Raw genomic sequence first — 20,316 nt, 5'->3', positions numbered from 1 at the left:
TTAGTGGGTGTTCACACAGGATGTGTTCAAAAACAGCTTGACAAATACGCTTGAGATGGAACAGGATGTATGCTTCACGTTTTTATCCTGTTCAGACATCCTAAAAAGATTACACTTGCGACGTGAAGCTGAAAATCAGCAAGATGTGATGCAACTACCAAATATATCTTTCTGACACATGTACACTACTGTTCAAAAGTTTATGTTGGTATGACGTTTTAATGTTTTTGATGTCTCTTATTATTTTATTTTTTTTATGAAATATGAATAAAAGTTTAATAAAATTAAAACATTAAAAACATTTATTTCTGTGAGGGCAAAGCTGAATTCAGAATTGTCAGCATATTCAGTGTCACGTGATCCTTCAGAAATCATTATAATATGCTGATTTGCTGCACAAGAAACATGCATTATTATTATCAATGTTGAAAACAGTTGTGCTGTTTAATATTTCTGTGGAAACAATAATACTGTTTTTGTTTTGTTTTGTTCAGGATACTTAGATGAATAGACAATTCAAAAGAACAGCATCTATTTGAAACTGATTTTTTTTTTTTTTTTACATTATAATTCTCTTTACTGTCAGTTTTGATCAATTTAATGCATCTTTGAAAGCATGCTGTGGAATTTATAGACTGAGAAATGAAAGAAAAAGAACGAGAGTGTGTGAAAGAGAGAGCAAAGACAGTGTGTAACCTCTTGATTCCATGCTGTGTGCACATACTTAGAACTGTCACACGCTGTTTGGCTAGCTATGTATGGTCATGCTTTGCTATGCTAATTTGACACAGATGGAAGTGTTTGTGTGAACTGGCTTCTGACGTTACATGTAGATGAAACAGTTGTGACAGAAACGCAAACAGCGTTAGACCGAGCAATGGAAGCGGATGCATGCACAGCTGCGCTGAATTCAGAATCGAAGCAAATTCTCCCATGACTTTCTTTAAGAATCCAGCTGAGACGATGAGGTTCAATGAGACGGCACTTGGTGTCAGATCCATTCCAACATGGTGTATTTGTATCTAGAATTCATAAATGAGCACATCTTTCATATGCCTCTGCTCTTTATGAGTAACTAACTAAATGTAATGACACCACTAACTACAATGTTTAATAGAACAGCTGTTTTCAAAATAGTGTCAATTTTCCACAAAGCTATTTTTTTTCCAACAAGCAGCAGTAAAGACACGTGTAAACACAACATTGGTGTTTATTTTCATCCCAATGTATTGTACATACAGGCTTAGTGGGTGTTCACACAGGATGTGTTCAAAAACAGCTTGACAAATACGCTTGAGATGGAACAGGATGTATGCTTCACGTTTTTATCCTGTTCAGACATCCTAAAAAGATTACACTTGCGACGTGAAGCTGAAAATCAGCAAGATGTGATGCAACTACCAAATATATCTTTCTGACACATGTACACTACTGTTCAAAAGTTTATGTTGGTATGACGTTTTAATGTTTTTGATGTCTCTTATTATTTTATTTTTTTTATGAAATATGAATAAAAGTTTAATAAAATTAAAACATTAAAAACATTTATTTCTGTGAGGGCAAAGCTGAATTCAGAATTGTCAGCATATTCAGTGTCACGTGATCCTTCAGAAATCATTATAATATGCTGATTTGCTGCACAAGAAACATGCATTATTATTATCAATGTTGAAAACAGTTGTGCTGTTTAATATTTCTGTGGAAACAATAATACTGTTTTTGTTTTGTTTTGTTCAGGATACTTAGATGAATAGACAATTCAAAAGAACAGCATCTATTTGAAACTGATTTTTTTTTTTTTTTTACATTATAATTCTCTTTACTGTCAGTTTTGATCAATTTAATGCATCTTTGATTAATAAAAATATGAATGCCCAAACTTCTGAATGGTAGTGTACACTATATACATCAAAATATACAATTATACACATCGTCACCAATAGTCACTCATTTTCTCACCGTTTCGCTCTCTTAGAACTTTCATTTTTTGCAAATCAATTCATTGATGCAAATCAATCCAAAATCTGATTCAAGTAAGAGTCATTACTAAACAGTATCCGAAAATGTCTCTGTGCTACATATTATGTTTTTTAATGTAGCAAAATAAAACTTAAGTTGAAAATGACTGGTTATTACTTTGTTTTTGTTCCAGTTATTTACATTAACATCATTTAGCAGACACTCTTTATGAGTTAGCCTGTTATGAAAAATTATCAGCTAAATGATGAACAAATAATTAGTTACATAATTAAAGAGATAATGCTTACTTAGCTTCAATATAGCTACTTTTTGTATTTAACATGTTGTAGAGTAAGTAACTACTTAAACCCCCATCACAGTCTAGCACAGAAAACACTCATTAGAGAAAAGCAAGACAAAGAGAGACTTTAAGATTTGAATAATAAAAAGTAGGTGTTTTAAAGATGGGAGTCCATTAGCTGACTTTCAGCACCAGTGCTATCCAGCTGTAGAATATATATAACCTATGTAGACTAATTGCCAAGTTGAGTCAGTAGGTAGATCATAGCCTACAGCAGTCCTGGAACTGCTGCTAGGGTCCAGTCCCTTCAATATGAAAGGAGCAGGAGAAACCTCTGCTGTCAGCGCTGCCCTGCATATCTGCCTCCAAGCCAATTAGTCCGGTCTAGAACTTCCAGATTTCATCCCTGCGGACGCATATTAGAGAGGGGCGATCACGCTGTCCCTGCAAAGACGAAAACGTCAGAGAACAGAAGCTCTACCTGCGTCTCTGGATGACAGGCGAGGTTGATCTCATGACAGGGGGTTTCATTTACAGTAAACCATAATAAGCTTGTAGGAGATTCAATTTTTTAGACAACAATGCCTCTGTTGCAAAACAGAGTGAGTTACCAACCTAAGCAACTTTTTAGGCACATTCTCGACAGAAAGGCTGTTCCAAGCAATAGGCAGCATTTTGGAGAAAATCTGCCAACATTGTATGATGAGCCAATTCCAATGCACTGAAACATGCTATGCAGATCAATTTTTTCATCAGAAGATCATCAAGCAACAATATATAGTTTAAAGATGTTCAGCGTACTTTCAGCCCGTGTCTACTCAACGGCTGTTTACTTTTAGGTCACCACACAGTTTATGATGATATTAGTAAGGGTGCTTTCTCATACATGAAACAAGAGATTAAACACTCCAGATTTATAATACTGAGACAGACATGCAAGAGGTTTAAAGGAGCACACTATGTTTTTCATACATCCATCTCATTCTAAGGCCCTCTTAGTATAATGAAAGGGTCAGGACCTCTAATCCACAATATCTAATTCTGCACAAAACAATCTGGTTTAAAACAATATTATATGTCTGTGTGTGAGTATGTGTGTCTCTGTGTGAGTGAACTTCACAAATAAAAGTCCAGTTCACAACCTCAAAACCACAAAAAAAAAACAATAATAATAAATCCAAGCCGTTTTATAGTGACATTATTTTTACAATAAATGACTCTCAATACATTACATCTCAGTAAATTACTGTAATAGATTTTTTTTTAATCAAATCAAGCTTGCTTATTCATTCATTTATTTGTCAAGAGAATTTGGGGAAATTATTGGGGGAATTATGTCTAAATAAATAAATAAGCAAACAAACAAGTAAATCAGTCCAAAAACTGGGGCCCTTTCTTTATGAAATTTTATTTTTTTTCTTTGGTTCACTTTTGGTTCGTTTCTTTGTGTACATGTGATTGTGGTGGGGTGAAAGAAATAAGCTTGCCCTTAGGTTGGCAGGGGTTTTTGACGATAGCAGAAAATATATCGAACAGCTCCTCTTTCGTTGTTTACTACATGCAGGAGAACAATAGAGTGCCGCCCACCTACAAAGCCTACTTCCCTGAGACAGTTTGATAAAAGTCAATTTGGAAAGCAGTGCCCCAAATCTCAAAAGGCCAAAACTGTGTATGTGTGCAAAGGAAAGACAGATCAGGAGAGCGAAAAAAAAATGGGGCATTTTGAAGGACTATCCGCCTAAACCACTTCATATATGGGCCATCCTGGCATGAAAGCAGCAGATCTCTGAGGTTAAGGGGTATTGACAGGCCGGCCTTGTTTAAAGGCCAAATGTAAATCCTTTACGTCTGTTGCCTGTTTTAAGCACTGCAATCCTCCATCAGAGCCGCAGAGGTGTTCTCTTTATTTAAAATATTGGCAATATGTCAGAAAATACTGGTGATAACCACAAAGTGATAAGTCACTGTTAACTCTCTCATTGATAAGAGATCATCAGCATCAACTGGGCGATACGGGCCCTGAGGAGAGCAGCACCACAGCCAACCATCTCAGATCGATTGGATTCATTAAAGCAATAACGCTGACTGATGCTAGACAGTCATCAGTCATAGGCAGAGATAAGTGCCTTGTATCTGTTCAGTTATTTACTTATTTTTCCAGCATTTCTCCCATAAAGAACTAATAGCAGCCACTTCAAAAATAGGTCCAGAATACATGAAAAAAATGTCATCATAATCATTTGTCTTCATAATCAAAATGTAATAAATTGCTACGCCTCTTTCATTTTTGACTGACATCAAGCACTTTTATTGTTTTAGTATATAGAAACCACTTGATCCAGTCAATTCCTGATGTATAAAATCAAATCTCAATGTACATTTCTTTTTTTGTGGTGTGAGTTTGGAACACAACTATTTTTTTGTCGATTTGCAGACAAGTGTTGTTGAATCATGCTTGAAAACATTTATGCAGTTCTTTCTGTGGCCACTAGAAGCACACAACGAACTTCATCTTGTTAAAAAAAAAAAAACACAAACCTCAACAACAAACACATCTGATGGATTTTTTCCAGGATGTGTGTTTAGGTGCCTAATGCCAATTTATTAGATTAATAATCGAGTCAGATAACAAATGGCGCCTCTTTTTTTAGATATATGGAACTGTGCCATTAGGACAGATGCCGTGCAGACAGCAGAGACCAAAGAGACAGGATTGCCTGAAGTAGAACAAACTTACTTTCCTTTGGGACAGGCTAATTATTTAGATAATTACTATCTGAACTCTTCATCTGCATAAAACTGACAGCCAGACACCACAGCTGGCCCATCAGGCCTTTAACACACACTCATCTAAATCACACATGAATACAAACCCGTACTACTCACAAAGGGTTAAACCCTTAATCAACTTTTGTAAACACGCAGACAAACTGACTGCCACTAGGGGGCCAACTGCGAAAGTAGTAGACAGTTCGAATACAGCTTTACAGACATTCTTCACAAGCACGCAAATGCTTGGCCAATGCATTGCAAGTGCTTGGGCATATTTCTGAACACAAAACAAGCAAATGAGCTTATGCTGCATGGCAGCCAGCGTTAAATCTACTGAAAACTTCACCGAAGCAATAGCCTGGCTAATTTTACTCACAAACGACAGTATGAAACCGTAAGTGCTATACATGGAGTGACAGCAAAAAACGTCAATAGTGTCAAAGTATCGGTGAGTCTGTCTTTTATTAGCTTCTGTGTAGCACTCATGGTTCTGCCAACATCCATTCAGCGAAACTCCATCCAACAAACTTGTACAACTCGTTCTACCCGCATATGTCTCCTCATCCCTGTAAAAATAGACTGCGGGTGATGTGCATAAGCGTGAAGTGACATCTACTGAAAGACTGAGGTACACCAAACGGGAAGAGCTGACAGGTTTGTGTAAACGATGCATTATGACATCATCAAAAACCAGGAAACATGCGACACATGACAATCGAATGTACAAAACGGGAAAAACATCTGCTGCTGAAACAACTATAGGCAACCGAGACTGTCAAAATATGGAAAACCTTGTCCTTCACATCCACCAAACTGGGGCAGAAAATTACATTTGTTCTACATGTTCTTATCAACTCAACACTGATTCTTAAAGTATACGGCCCTTTCAGTCAGTCACATTTTCTGTAATGCAAGTTTTATTATCTGAAAATAAAAAAGAAGCACAAATAAAATAGGTCGTCATTGGCCTGGGGAGGTAAAAGTTGGATGACCAGATTTATTTATTTTTTATGCTGCTGAACTATAAGGACTCTGATGAATGAAGTGAGTAAGACATTTTGAAGCACTACAAGGGCACAAACACTGGACCCTGCCTTATACACTAATGCAGGAGCTCTTACCAGACAAAAGCATTTTAAAGAGTGGCAATGCTGACTGCTACTTTCAGGGAAATGTTTCAAACCATCCATCTTGACCAAATAAAAGAGTGCTCTCACCAGCAGACGCCTCTAGGAGTGACCACTTATCTCAAGTCACCAGCTCTGCTCTTAATAATACAGAGAGAGCGAGCAATTCAAAGAGAGAGAGATGGAAAGAGAACACAAGTGGAGAAAGTAAGAGAGAAAGAAACAATGAAACCGTAAGAGAAAGAGGGCGACAATAAGAAAATGGCCCAAATCAAGGCTGGAGGCTATACAACAAACAACTGCTAAAACTTAATAATGACAAAATTTGATTTCAAACAAGACTCTACCACAACACAAAAAGGGTATTAGTTCCAACAAGATGCTCTGTGACTTACCATTTCACTGAAATCAGGCAAAGTTTTTTACTCATTTACCCTTTTGTCGCTTTAAAAATTAAAAGACTTTTGTTCTGCCGTCGACTGTGATGCCATTTCACATCATTTGCGCCTGGGACAAAAAAAAAAGTGCATCAAAATACCACAAAAACGACAGCCAACTCTCCGTACCAGCAGGTGGCAGTAGTCTGTATTCACCATTAAAAAAAATGAAACCGGAAGAGCTAGGATTACGAATATACAATGAGAAGAGCATTCTTGTTTGTGCCCCTTTTCGATTTTATTGTTTACTTGCTTTTGTCACTTAAGTTATTTTCATGCACTGGTTCGCTAAGCTGAACACCCAATCAGAGTGGTCACTCACTGACAGGCTCTTATTTGACATGCTCAATTGGCTGAAAAGCCATGACAGTGATCAGACTACTGGCAATGGTGTGGAACAAACGGCAAAAACTAGGCCAACAGACGCTCAACGACAGCTTGACATTGTTAGCCTGGTGTTTATCGGCCTTATCGCAAAAAAAAAAAAAGAAATTCTGAAGAAAATTCATGCTGCTCTATTCCAAAAACAGGCTTCTATTGGAATGGCGTGAAGATGTTTAAATGATAACTCAATTGCTAGCTTTGGGTGAACTATTCCTTTAACATCCAAGCATGCATAAGGATTTGTCTGGAGCTTCTAGCACTCAATCCGAGTCAATGCAGACAGCCTCACTAATGCAAAGGTAGAGTTCCTCGCCCCAGGAGTATCCCTACTCTTTACTTAAGAAAGGGATGCATTTCCTATCTCAGAACAGAAATGGGAGCTCTATACACATGCATAATTCATGAGGTCTCTCTTTCTTTACAAATGTCTTACAGTAAATACACCTTCACTATGAGTATTGACCAACTTTCTAAAACGCTTAGACACAATCTTTCGACACAAAGTATGGCATGAGGCTTCAGACCACATCCAGCCTCTAAGAGCCACTTTAGAGAGGAAAACATCTGAAGCGGGGCCATAACATCACCGTTATGGACATTGAAGAGGACTTTGGAAGTTTAATCAATGTCCAGTTTGTAAAGCTTTACATTTGCTCCCTCAGCCCTGGTTACATCCTCAATTCAGATTAAAGAAATGCTCTCTGTAACTTTTGAGGTTTTTCAGGTTCTCATTACTGAACAGCCTAGCAGGATCCAAAGAGTCAACGTACCTCATATCATCTAATGAGCGAGACTCTAACAGTGTCAAGAGCGCTCAATCTCGCTAATCAGCACCTACTGTAGGCCCAGTCATCACTCAGTTCAGTCAGCGAGGCAGAGCTAAACTCATTTCCCTCTCACCGGAATGAATAAATTGGCCCTAGTCTGTCTTCAAACCACGTTGTCCCGACAGAAGGTCAATAAATCAATAATGCGTGCAAATACACGAAAAAGCAATTCAAAGTCGCCATTTTTCCTTCTCAAGGATGTCCCTACAAGCTCAGAAATGTTTCTCTTCCCTGCTGACAGGTCTCCTCAGACATAGCCTAGCTCCGCTTCATGAATATTCCAGGACATGATGGAGGAAAACAGCAGCTATTACAGTCACACAACCCTGGAATGACTTCATAATCAATCCCATGATTCCTCTCTGCCTGCAAACCATGAGTACATGCACCTGGGGCTCGCCAGGGCAGATACCCAATTACAAGTATCTCCGTTATGCTGCAACAGCCACTTATTGAACAGCAAAGCAATGAATCTATCTTATCTGTCCATCGCTAGTGAAGATATACATGCACTAGCCGTGTTTCCTGTAATGAGAGGCCGGCTTATTTCGAAGACGGTGTTAGGCATGAAGGACCATTTATTGACACGCTCTGAAGTGTACTGTCGACTTACTGTGCTTGACTTCTTCCCTTCCATCCGCGGTCCTGAGGTGAGAACAGCAACTGATTGCAGAGCAATAAAGAGGGATGAACTCCATAATGAACTCAATTGGTTTTGTGTTAATTGCGGCTCATTTCAATAACTAATATCGGTCGTAATATTGTTCTAAAGGCTCAGGGGAGCAATAACTGACAGTTGGCGAGATGCACAACATATTAGCAGAGCTGCAGTTGGAACTGAAGGATCACCTCCGATCAGTAAAACTGGTTGCCTTGTGCACTTATCCCCAAACTAATGCATTCTAACAGATTGTGTGCAGCATCTTGGGTGTAATTGACCTGAGGTTAATCACACTGCTGACCTTTGAGAGATGACAGAGGAGGGTACAAGATATACTGCACATTCGCTCTGACCTCAAGACAACAAGCAATATGTTCTCCAAAAACAACCTTTTTCATAATACAGCTCTAATTCCATTAGCAATTCAACAGAATACGATTCCGGCTGGTTTACAAAGCCATTTATCAAACCGGCTTGTTCAGGATGAAATACATTTGGTGCATGAAGAAAATTAACAAACTGTGTCTGGGTGCATCTGTGCATATAACCAAGATAACTTCAAGAACAAAAGAGGGGCCACCAGACCCCAATTCTCCCGAGGGAAGATGATGACAGTCCTTGAAGCACAATGCTGACCAACTACAGGTTTCCTAACTTTCTTTGCCACCTGCTGGACCTCTATGCTGCTTCAACTTGCTTTAAAAGATCAGCTATTGTTCTAGTCCCCTGGGGCCGTAAGAAACTTTAATGACTTCAAACTCATGACAATTTGGTGGTCCTATCGACAATTGAGTAACTTGTTCTGATCTACTTTGAAACAAGTCCCTGCTGGACCCCAAGAAGTTCTCCGACTTGGAAAGGATAGTTCACAACAGGCGTCAAATGGAGCTTTACTTCTTGTCACAACAACCTGCCCATCTGAAACCCTACAGCAAGATTTATAACTAAACGACTACCTTGAAAGGGAGGTAAATACTAAAGTAGCCCCAATGTGGTGGTCTAGATCTACACTAGAATTGTTGAGTCTGCCCTCACTTCACCAATAACAATCTGGACTAGCCTATTCCTTTAGTTTCTTCAAACTGATGTCCTGAAAGCCATCAGACAAGACCTCTAACACTCCAGCCATCACCCATTTGAAAAACTGATCAAGACCAGCCTTTTCCTAAAGCAGTAGGTTCTCATTATCCGATCAACAACATCTCTGACACTGTACTGTACTCTAGACACAAAAACAGAACTGGTGGAACATTTTCCAGGATGTTACATATACTGTCATTCAACAGTCATTCATTTACATTTAAGTAACCTTGAAAGTAATAATAACTTTAATTATATTTTAATTTAAATCCATTTTGGTGCTGAATTTTAGTTACAAGATAAGTATTTGTGTGTTTAATTCTGAATGAGAGAGCAATGAGTGTGAATTGACAGTGCACCCACAGGATGGTATGGGAAAGTGACCATTCACACTCCAATGATGAGGACCAGTCCCATTGGAAAACCGCTGTAATTGGCTGCACACTGAGCTACTCTTATGCATGGTGACATCTGGAAACATGCAGGTCATTTCTATCATCTTATTGACTGCCCGGGAGAATATTCCAATCACAGACAGAGTGGATGCATATTCCCTGCAGACATGCTGGAAGTTAGAAGAAGTGACATGGGGGAAAAGGAAAGATGCAGAGCAAAAATAGGGTGAAATGTTGATCAGGAATGCAGTACAGCCCATACATGGTCTTAGAATGGAGCTGAAGGGGTGTTGATGATTATACAGTGGGCATGTCGAGAGTCATAAGGTCCCTGTGGTAGAAACGAGCCCTATTTGTTGTCTTACAGTCATGGTTTATTTCTGAATTTCCTTTGTTGCCTTCTCCACTGCAAATATTCTACTTCTCCATTCACCACCCTCTTATTTTATATCTGTTCCCCGTCACACCCACATAGACCTTGTGGGGTCTAGTAAACTCATTCAAGCACCTACAAATGCACACACACATTTAGAGCCCAAGTAAAGTCTTTAGCACTCTGTAGAATGAGAAGAAAGGTGTTGTGGATGATTTATGTGTTTGATTTTACTCACTGCATTTGAGCACACACTCTTCTGATGAGAGTATTAAATCGGCTAGGACAAAGAATAACAGTCGGTGAGGAGCAGACATATATCATCTGAACGTCCCCAAACGAAGAAGTCATGAAAGCATGCACAAAGAGCGAGGCATTCACCTTTATCAAACCGCATAATAATTAGCATTAGCACTTGCAAATGACAAGCATCGACTGATGTAACCGGTCAAGAGCGCTGCCAAGATTAGCTCCTGAAAAGCCACCACAAACATTTTAAGACTTCAAACTCGTATATGCATTTCTTTCTGCACAAAGCTCAACAATAAAAAAAGGAAAACCAAAAAACAAGCATCATTAGGTCCAGTGGCAAGCAAAGCTTCATGTAAACTGTCCCAATCCCCAGAAGACAACAATCCCTGCACATACTCAGGTAATGAGAGCAATGGGAGGGAGGTATGTGTGTTTATGTAAAATTAGCTCAGTTATAATGATGTAGCAGTGAAGAGACCATCGTTAGAGAGGTCACTAAAGAAACCAATAAGCACAGAAGACATACAAACAAGCAGGTGAAAAGTGTACCTGTGCCGCTCTCTAATGGGGCTTCAACAGCAGCCATCTCAACAATCTGAACAAGGGTTACTCACTAGAGGAGTGCAGGGCGTCCAGTACTCTGGGTTGAGCTCGGCTCGGGAGCGAAGGTCCAGATAGTCGGGGTTCAGTTCGGTGCGGGCACGGGTAAGCGTTCCCTTAAAAGCCAAGAAAAGGCAGGGTTACAAGTCCACCTAGTAAGCAACTTTTTCAAAGATGTGAAATGAGTGATGATATGGCTGGAATCACAAAGTGTGGGGAGTGATGGGAACCAGAGAAAGTAGAGGAAGATAGATTTCTCACAGAAGAATAAATTAGACAAACAGGATAATACTGGTTATACATATGGATACTGGATGTTACATGTTTATATATAGATTCAATTACCTCGCAATCTTTAAAAAAAATAAAAATAATAATTTATAAACATTGTAAAAATTTAATTTTCAGAACATATTAAAATCAATATGCACACTGTACATTATTTGTAATTGATTTGTTTTTATTTCAAAATGTTAATCTTCAGCCATTTGTAGGTTATCAGTCAATAAATAACTTATATTACAAATTATTTATAAAATAATTGTAATATCGATATTCAATATCATGACCGATGTTGGGGGGAAACTTTTTTTTTTTTGGAATAAGGTCTAAAATTATTTTAAATAAGTTGGTGCAAGCTGATTAGTAGCTGGGTGACTAGATCTGAAATCTGAAGCATCATGGATCAGCTTGGACCATTAAATGACCAGTTTAGACCAGCCATTATGTTCCAAAACCACTAGCTTAAACCAGATTTTCCAGTCTCGTGTTTCTAGCCTCGTATTTGATAGACACAACCTGCTTTTTCTTTAGAATGCGCATGACGCTTGCTATTTCAAGTCTGAATCTTGCAATTCAGGCCACACCAATTTCCTGTTTCAACAGGTATTACAAATGCTGTGCTTCCTATTACATGAGGCCTTTAATGGAACTCAACAAGACACTTCCAAAACCAGGAGAATGAATGGCATTCTGTCACTTTTCATAAACCCGACAGAAAAACACGGTTTCTGAAAATTTCCGACCTTCGGCAGCATCCTTAATATTTTACACACGAGGATACAATTAGGGGGCTCTCAATTTCCAAACACTCAGTGAACTCAAAAGGTGACAAATTACACAGCGCTTTTAAGCTGAGGCAGAACTGAAGATGTTTTCTTCTTCACGCTTTGTGTCCAAAATGATACAGACTGATTATATCTCCTTTGAAAATGAAATTGCCTTTATAAGCATACGGCATTTGTGTTTGACAAGCCTCTGCTGTGAATCTCAGCGAAATATCCTGCTTTCAAATCAGTCTGCCCTTTGTTAGGTAATCTGCTTTTCTCTCGCGTGCACGCTTCCGTCTTTTCTCTTCTGTGTTTTTTTGTTACATGCAATAGAAAGAGGGACGCATATGAAACAAACACATATGAGTGGTGACATTTCAAATGATATTAGAGTGATACTCAAGCAGGGAAAGCAATCAAAAAGGCTTTGGCGGAGGCAAGGCGACCTCATTGTAATTCACAAACAAAGTGAGAGAAGCTAAAACATATTGCTTATCGTACAGCCATGAATTAAAACCTAAATGCTGACCTGAAAGAAAACAAACAAACAAAACAAATAAAGGCTTTTGTATATTTACATGCTCGGCGAACAAGGCAAGACGGGAAATTACGAAACGCGCGCTAAGCATCGCATGAGATTCAAGGTCACGCAAAAAGCGTGAAGCAGGCAACCCGAAAGCTACTGCGCTCAAATGCCTTCTGGAGATGCTATGAATACTAAAGAAATGGTTTATTTGCTTCGGAAAGAGCCGTTTTTCATTTTCCAACTAAATCCAGTAAATTGATCCATGCGGCCATGCGAACACTATGATGTATACCGTAATTATCTGTTGATTTACAAAATGCCCACCCAGTAATGAGGCAGGGCCGACGAGAGGCCCGGGCATACATCACTGTCTCTAACCCCAGAACGCCTTCGAGAGCACACCCTCGCCCTCTTACACGTGCTATTTATCGCTACTCCATCTCTGCTCGCTTCGCCTCATGAAATCTGAAGTTACGTTTGCAATGCCAAGGTGTCAAAAAGTCTGTTTCCTTTACCACTATGTCTATTTACTTATTTGTCTGGAGCTCGGTGCCGCCCACACTCTGTGTTTTAATTAAAGTCACGTTGACCTGGACAACATGCTTTGGCAGTTGGCAAAGTCGTTTGATGCCAGCGTGATTCTCTACTCTATCCATTAGTGAGCGAGAGTGAAGGAAAGCGCATTCTAGAGCACTGGCGTATGGTTTGTACTCTTTAATTGTATTATTAATTTATATTTTTACTGTAATCTTACTCTGGCACATACAGAGCGTGTTTGGTGTGTGTAGTCGTGAGAACAAGCCTTCTGTGTGCATTCGAGAGCTTTTCTCACAGCAAGATGTGTGATCAAAGCCAGAAGGAAGCTTGCTTCCGTTCTGTAAAAGTACAAGCTGTCTGTCATCTGTCCTTCATTCCCTCAAACAAAGCATGTTCTGCTGAACTGAATACATGCTGAGCTTTAAGAAAGTAGAAAACAGAGCCTCTGTACTTCATGTTTAGTGCAATACATTTGCAGCAAATCACAAAAATGTACTGTGGAAGGTTTCTGCTAGTCACGCTTTTGCTTTGGTTCTAATAGTCGACATGTAACAGATTTGGGTCATGCATTTTGGTGTTTAGTTGGGTTGGGGGTAATTCAGAATTTAATAACTGACTGCCTTTCAGTTGATGGGTGTGAATGGCACACCCCATTGGAATAACAGGAACAATTGGTTTCATTAGAAATGAATAAAAAACAAAGATAATGCATTGGTGGGAATTATTGTTTTTCCACCCTGGAATATACATTCAAATATACCATTCAATATGTGGGGTTTGGTAAGATTTTAAATCATTTTGAAAGTCAAAGTCTCTTAGCTCACCGAAGTTGCATTTATTTGAAAAATACAGTAAAAATATTATAATAAATTTTAATAACAAATATTATTGTATTATAACTCTTTTCTATTTGAATATATTTAAAAATGCAAATTTTTTCTGTGATGTAATGCTGAATTTTCAGCATAATTCCTCCAGTCTTCAGTGTCACATGATCCTTCAGAAATCATTCTAATATGCTGATTTGCTGCTCCAGAAACATTTCTCATTACTATCATTATTCATTCATTCATTCTTTCTTTCTTTCGTTTTGTGGAATCCATTATATATGTATTTCGATTTTGTTTTGTTTTTTCATTTATTTATTTTTATTATTTTTTTTATGCTAAAGATTTTACATTGTTACAAAAACTGCACTTTCGGTCAATTTAATGCATCCTTGCTGAATAAAAATATTAATTTTTTAAAAATAAATAAATAAAAATCCTACATAAAATACCACAAAATAAAAGCCTAGTTCTTTTCTTTTCCGTCTATCGCACTTTAGAGTCATGATGGCCCCAATAGTCATATTATGATTAACAACGTGATGCATATGAGAGCTGAATGCACTTTTTTTACACGACTCTGTAGTGTCATTCAACCTAATGACTGCCATATCCCACCCACCATGATTTATTAAAGCAATAGAGCCCATATTCAAATGACGGCAGCACGGCTAAGACACGCTGACATTATAATTTGCCATATATCACACAAGTGCATGAATATCATTACCAATTTATGAATGTGATTAAGGGGGGGAATATTACTCTGGATTAAGTAGCCTGGCACTCTTCAAGAGTAAATAAGTGTGTGTGTGTGTGTGTGTGTGTGTGTGTGTGTGTGTGCGTGAGCGTGCATGATAGACAGGTGATGCTGATGGCACTTTTCCATTTACTCTTGTTATCTAGATTATCTATCATCATTTATATAGAGAGCTTTTATACAGAGGGCCATGTTTACAGGAAAGAGGTCAAACGCTCATACACACATACGCACATAACATCAAATGCTTCATAAAGACACCACAACCAGACGGATGATATAAATCAAGGGCTTTTAAAAATATAATGTGCCTGAAGGGATGCTATGGGACTGTACGACAACCCTCTGTCAATCACATGAGCTTTGGTTCAAACAATAACACCCACAGCACATCTATTGATCTCATGATGTATCTCTCTTCAGGGGCCCATTAATTTCACACAAAATAAACTATATATCCACCGATTATTAAGATAAAGAGAGAGTTTTAGCTACTAGTTGTTAATTTATAGTCTGTGCATGTCCTGTTATTGGTGGTCTTTTTGTGCACCTTTATTGGGCAACATTTATTTATAATTATTTTCAAACTCATTTTTTTAGAGATTACAATGGAAGCCTGTTTCTGGCATGAAAATAAATAAATAAATGCATTTATATTGTTCTCACAATTCATACTTTTTTACTTTTGTTTTGTTTTGTTTTGTTTTGTTGCCGTTAATTGTGAGTTTTTATCTCATAATTATGTACATATATCTTGCGATTCTGAGTTCATATCTTGCAATTATCTCTCTCTCTCTCTCTCTCTCTCAGAACTGTGAGAAAAAAGTCAGAATTGTGAGATATAAACTCGGAATCACAAAGGAAAAAGTCTGAATTATGAAAAATTAATTTGCATACTTTTTTTTTTTATCCCACGGCAGAAAAAAAGTTTCCACAGATTACACCTACTAATATTTCTAGCTAAATAAAAACAGAAAAAAGCATATATTTTTCATGTATACAAAAATGCATAACTTTCCCATGCCTGGAAAATCACAATTCCACACATTTCCAGGTGTTCAGTGACTCTGAGAACCATGCAACCTGCTTCTTCAAACTTCAAAACTAAACACATAAGATGTAACATCCACTATAGTGCCCCTTACTTACTTGCCCAGCGTTATGAATTTGCTATGACATATTCTAAATGCAAGAGCGTATGAAATTTGGCTTACGTAGCCTAAAGTTCATGTTCATAGATGTTTCAGGCCTTTCATGTTCGAAGTCACACCGGAGACTTCCTACATCCATACATGCGTACGTTTTATGAATCATGCTTCCGTTTCCTACTCCTCATCTTTTCCTCAATTTAAAACAGTCTTTACACACTCATCAAGAAATTTGCCCTCTGTTTTTCTTCAAAGTTAAACGTACCCACCAAAAATAATACCTCATAATGAGAATGTCAAGGGCTGACCGCAGCTTTTTAAACTAAAGTATCACTTGTCGTTTTTTTAAACAAACGTTCTTTTGATTCTTCCTAATTAGGTTTCTTCTTGCCGCGGTGATGCCTGTGAGTTCCTGCGGTCTCTGTGACAAAGCGTCACAAAATCGAGGGTGGTCCCGGCGCTGAAGTTGTTACGTGGGTGACTTCGGCACAGTTGAAAGTGCTTCACGTGACCCAGCTGAGATGTGCACCTGTGTGAAGGAGCGTGAGCACCTCATCTCAAGGCCTCTTCATTAAAGCGTCCAAAGCATTCAGCCTAATTAATCTTTTCAGTGCACTTCACTTCTCTCCAGATAAGCCCTTTCTGTTTGTTTCCCCGCATGATAATCAGGCAAACTTCCAGTTACAGTGGCAACATGTGCCTCCTACCGAGCCCCCATGGGTCACTTAGCGAAACTGCAGATGCCTGCAGATAAAAAACAAGAGATAACTAAACACATTTTATTAAGGTTGAAGCTGCTCCTGGAGGATACAACATAAATAAATACACATCGTCATCCTCCACACCGACTGTTTACCAACCGCATTACCTTCAGAGAAATCTCATCATCACCGAGAGCCACCATGCGTCACGGGGGGCCGTTTGATAATTACTAAATGGATCCTTCACAGCCGACTCCAGCCACGGCGTATGAGGTACGTGTTACGGGTCTGATAAATGTCCGCTGGTCTCCTTCTGTTACAGCTGCATTAATAGTTAACAGCTCAGTAAAAATCAATCAGCGCATTATCTAGCCTGCCTCCTGAGATCGGCCCAGTATGTTTAATATATTTGCCACCATGTTTAATATATCGCATTCATAATCGGCCCTTTCCTTATAGTCTCCTCACTATGGTTGAGTTACTGGTGCACCAGCGCTGCAAATGAGCTCGTAAAAGAGGAGAGAGAGCCATGAAGCACATCTTCTCCGTCGTTCTTTATCTCTCTCCTTCAGTCTTTCTAGTACAGGTCCGCACTGTTGCTGTGAACTGACACAGATACAGTAGTCACTCCTCTTCTGAGTGCTTAATGTCATTCTGCACACATTCAGTTCGGTTATTTATGAGCGTGTTCTAACAAACGTTCTACCAAAACTCACTCAAAAAATCAGGTGGTGACAAACCTACAAAATTAAATTAAATTAAATTAAAATGTATTTAAAATTAATTGCAATATGTTTAATATACACATGGTTTGTATATGTTCTATAAATACATTTTAATTATTACTGGGAAAATAATCTTAAAATGATAATTAATAATATTATAATATATATATATATATATATATATATATATATATATATATATATATATATATATATATATATATATATATATTAGAATATTATAACATTTTAAGAAATTAATATTTGTTTCATAATAAACATTAAATTGATAAAAACTGACAGTAAAGACATTTATAAAATATCTGCATATATATGTGATTATATGTTGTTATTTTGTACTTTCTATTTATGATGGTTTCCACAAAAATTTTAAGCAGCATTGATAATAATAACAAAAAAAAAATGTGTCAGCATGTTAGAATGATTTATGAAAGATCATGTGACACTGAAGACTGGAGTAACAATGCAGAAAATTCAGCTTTGATCACAGAAATAAATTGAGTTTTACAATATATTTAATAGAAAACAGTTATTTTATATTCTAATAATATTTCACAATATTACTGTTTTGATTGTGTTTTCAATCAAATGAATGCAGTCTTGGTGAGCATAAGAGAAAAATAGCAAAAAGCAAATGGGTTAAAATGTTACCTTCCATGTCTTTTGTTTAAAGCCACCAAGATGCCAACAAGTTGCTATAGTCAACTGAGTTCTATATTCTGTACATATACTGCATATAAAAATGGTTTAGGGGGTTAACGTCATGTTTAAAACGCAGCTTACAGCCTCAAAACACTCCAGTGTGCACGTGGCTGTAGTGAAGAAGGAAGAGAAGAAAGTGAGCACAAGAGAGCATTAGCATTTGATTGAACACTGGCAACAATCAGTCTCTTCAGCAAATTTCAGATTTGTGTTTACCGCGCTGTCGCTAAGCCCATTTTCACGGTGGGCTCAAAACTTATCGACGTTCCATTTAAGTTGACAATGGCCAGGGAGAGCCTCTCGCTAAGACGACAGCAAAAAAACAGCTTGAACGCCGGGGCCACCACTAAAAATATCACCCAATTATCCTCAGCGCTCTCATATCATTCAGGAACTAAAGAGGATTGCTTTTCGCCGGGGCCTTTCACTTTGTTCTTGAAGAACAAAAGTCTATCAAACTACCAACCCCTCAAATAACCATATGTATCCAGCGCACATTCAAAGAGACGGCTCTTTCTCATGCAAAACTCTCCGTCCACGCTGACACAAATATATTTCTGAAGACTGTTTGAAATGATAATTAATTTGCACCTTAAAGTAACTCTCAGCGGGGGTGTCTGAGGTTACGAAAGGTCACACCGGCGACACCAGACGACCGGGGAACACAGATTCCGTTCTATTATGGCGTCTGGTGACAGAGAATATTCCAAATCGATCTTATTCTATCGTCCCGCCATCTACTGGGCCCTTTGGTTAGATGACACGTAATACTCACCCTGAGGAATCCAAGACCTGAGCGCAAAGCAGAACGCTCAATCAATTAAGCAGTCGAGACGGGGGGATAGTGGATGGCAGGGAGGTCTGCTGTTGTGCTGCTCATTCAGAAGAGACGAAGCCTTTATCGATTTCTACTGCGGACCTCGTTCTCATCATTAGAGAACATTACTGATCTAAAGAGGACCCCTGACCGCGCTATTGGTTAATGACTACTTAAAACACAGTAGATGGGCGAAGGAAAGCGGTGTGATCATTGAGTGGAGGGAAAAAAAAAAAAACGTGTCAAGAAAATGTCCAGGTCATATTTGACTTGAAATCAAAAGGAAAGAAATAGTAACATATACAGAGGTGTCAAGTAACGAAGTACAAATACTTGTTACCTTACTTAAGTAGAAATTTTGGGTATCTATACTTTATTGGAGTAATTATTTTTCAGCCGACTTTTTACTTCTACTCCTTACATTTTCACGCAATTATCTGTACTTTCTACTCCTTACATTTTAAAAATACCCTCGTTACTCCTATTTCATTCCGGCTTGTCATCGTTAAAAAAAACCTATCCAGATGAATCGCGCCATCCGGATAGAGTGAATTTGACTGTGGTTGGATGAGAAGTATAAACATATACCATTCCGACACCCTATTGGTTTGTACGCGATCCATCGCACCTGCTATATGCTGCATTAGGATATTTAGCATTTTATTTATGTTATAATAAATTACCTTAAAAACGAATTCTTATTCAAATAAAAAATCATAGTCATCCAGTTGTTCCATAGTCCTCCCATAATTAAAATGTAAATTGATTAATTTAAATATAATTTATTCTGATTTACTACTTTATTACAATAACAGGAATTGTCATTAAGAATAACAAGAACTAATGAGACCTAAAACAAACTAGCAAAACACTTGAATTACTGTAAAGAAAAATTGGGGGGAAAGTATTATAATGAAAACAGTTCAATGTAAACAAAAATGGGGGGGAAATAGGCTTTATTTTTCTTAAGCAAAATATCATTTATTATTTTTCTTTAGATTTTGGGTTAAAATGACAAACAGTACATTAAGTGCATTGATATTATGACAAATAAGCTTAAAAATAATTATCGTTAACATAAAAAAAAACATTATAATAATAATAATAGACACTCCGTAGTCAGTGGGAGGACAATCAAGAATGTCCTTTAAATAAATAATAATATAATATAATATAATATAATATAATATAATATAATATAATATAATATAATATAATATCCTGATTTATTTAAAAAAAATTGTACTACAATATATATAATTGTCACTAAGAATAATGATAACTAAAAGGTAGTATTTTATTTAATTAATTAATTTATTTATTTATTGAGGGGGT

General features: G+C 37.6%; 1 protein-coding gene across 2 annotated transcripts in view; it reads right to left on the bottom strand.

Annotated features, from left to right (window-relative positions):
- The window catches only part of LOC107582331 (protocadherin-9-like), a 294,980-nt gene that overhangs the window by 220,795 nt on the left and 53,869 nt on the right, over window positions 1–20,316 (bottom strand). For both annotated transcript variants that reach the window (XM_016268127.1, XM_016268128.1), the window contains exon 3: window positions 11,183–11,284. In XM_016268127.1, coding sequence (XP_016123613.1) covers window positions 11,183–11,284 — 102 coding nt within the window. The remainder of the gene's footprint in view (window positions 1–11,182; window positions 11,285–20,316) is intronic.

Source organism: Sinocyclocheilus grahami, unplaced genomic scaffold, assembly GCF_001515645.1.
Source record: "Sinocyclocheilus grahami isolate Dianchi unplaced genomic scaffold, SAMN03320097.WGS_v1.1 scaffold43.1, whole genome shotgun sequence".
Classification (NCBI taxonomy): Eukaryota; Metazoa; Chordata; class Actinopteri; order Cypriniformes; family Cyprinidae; genus Sinocyclocheilus; species Sinocyclocheilus grahami.
This window is presented reverse-complemented; position numbering and strand designations above follow the sequence as displayed.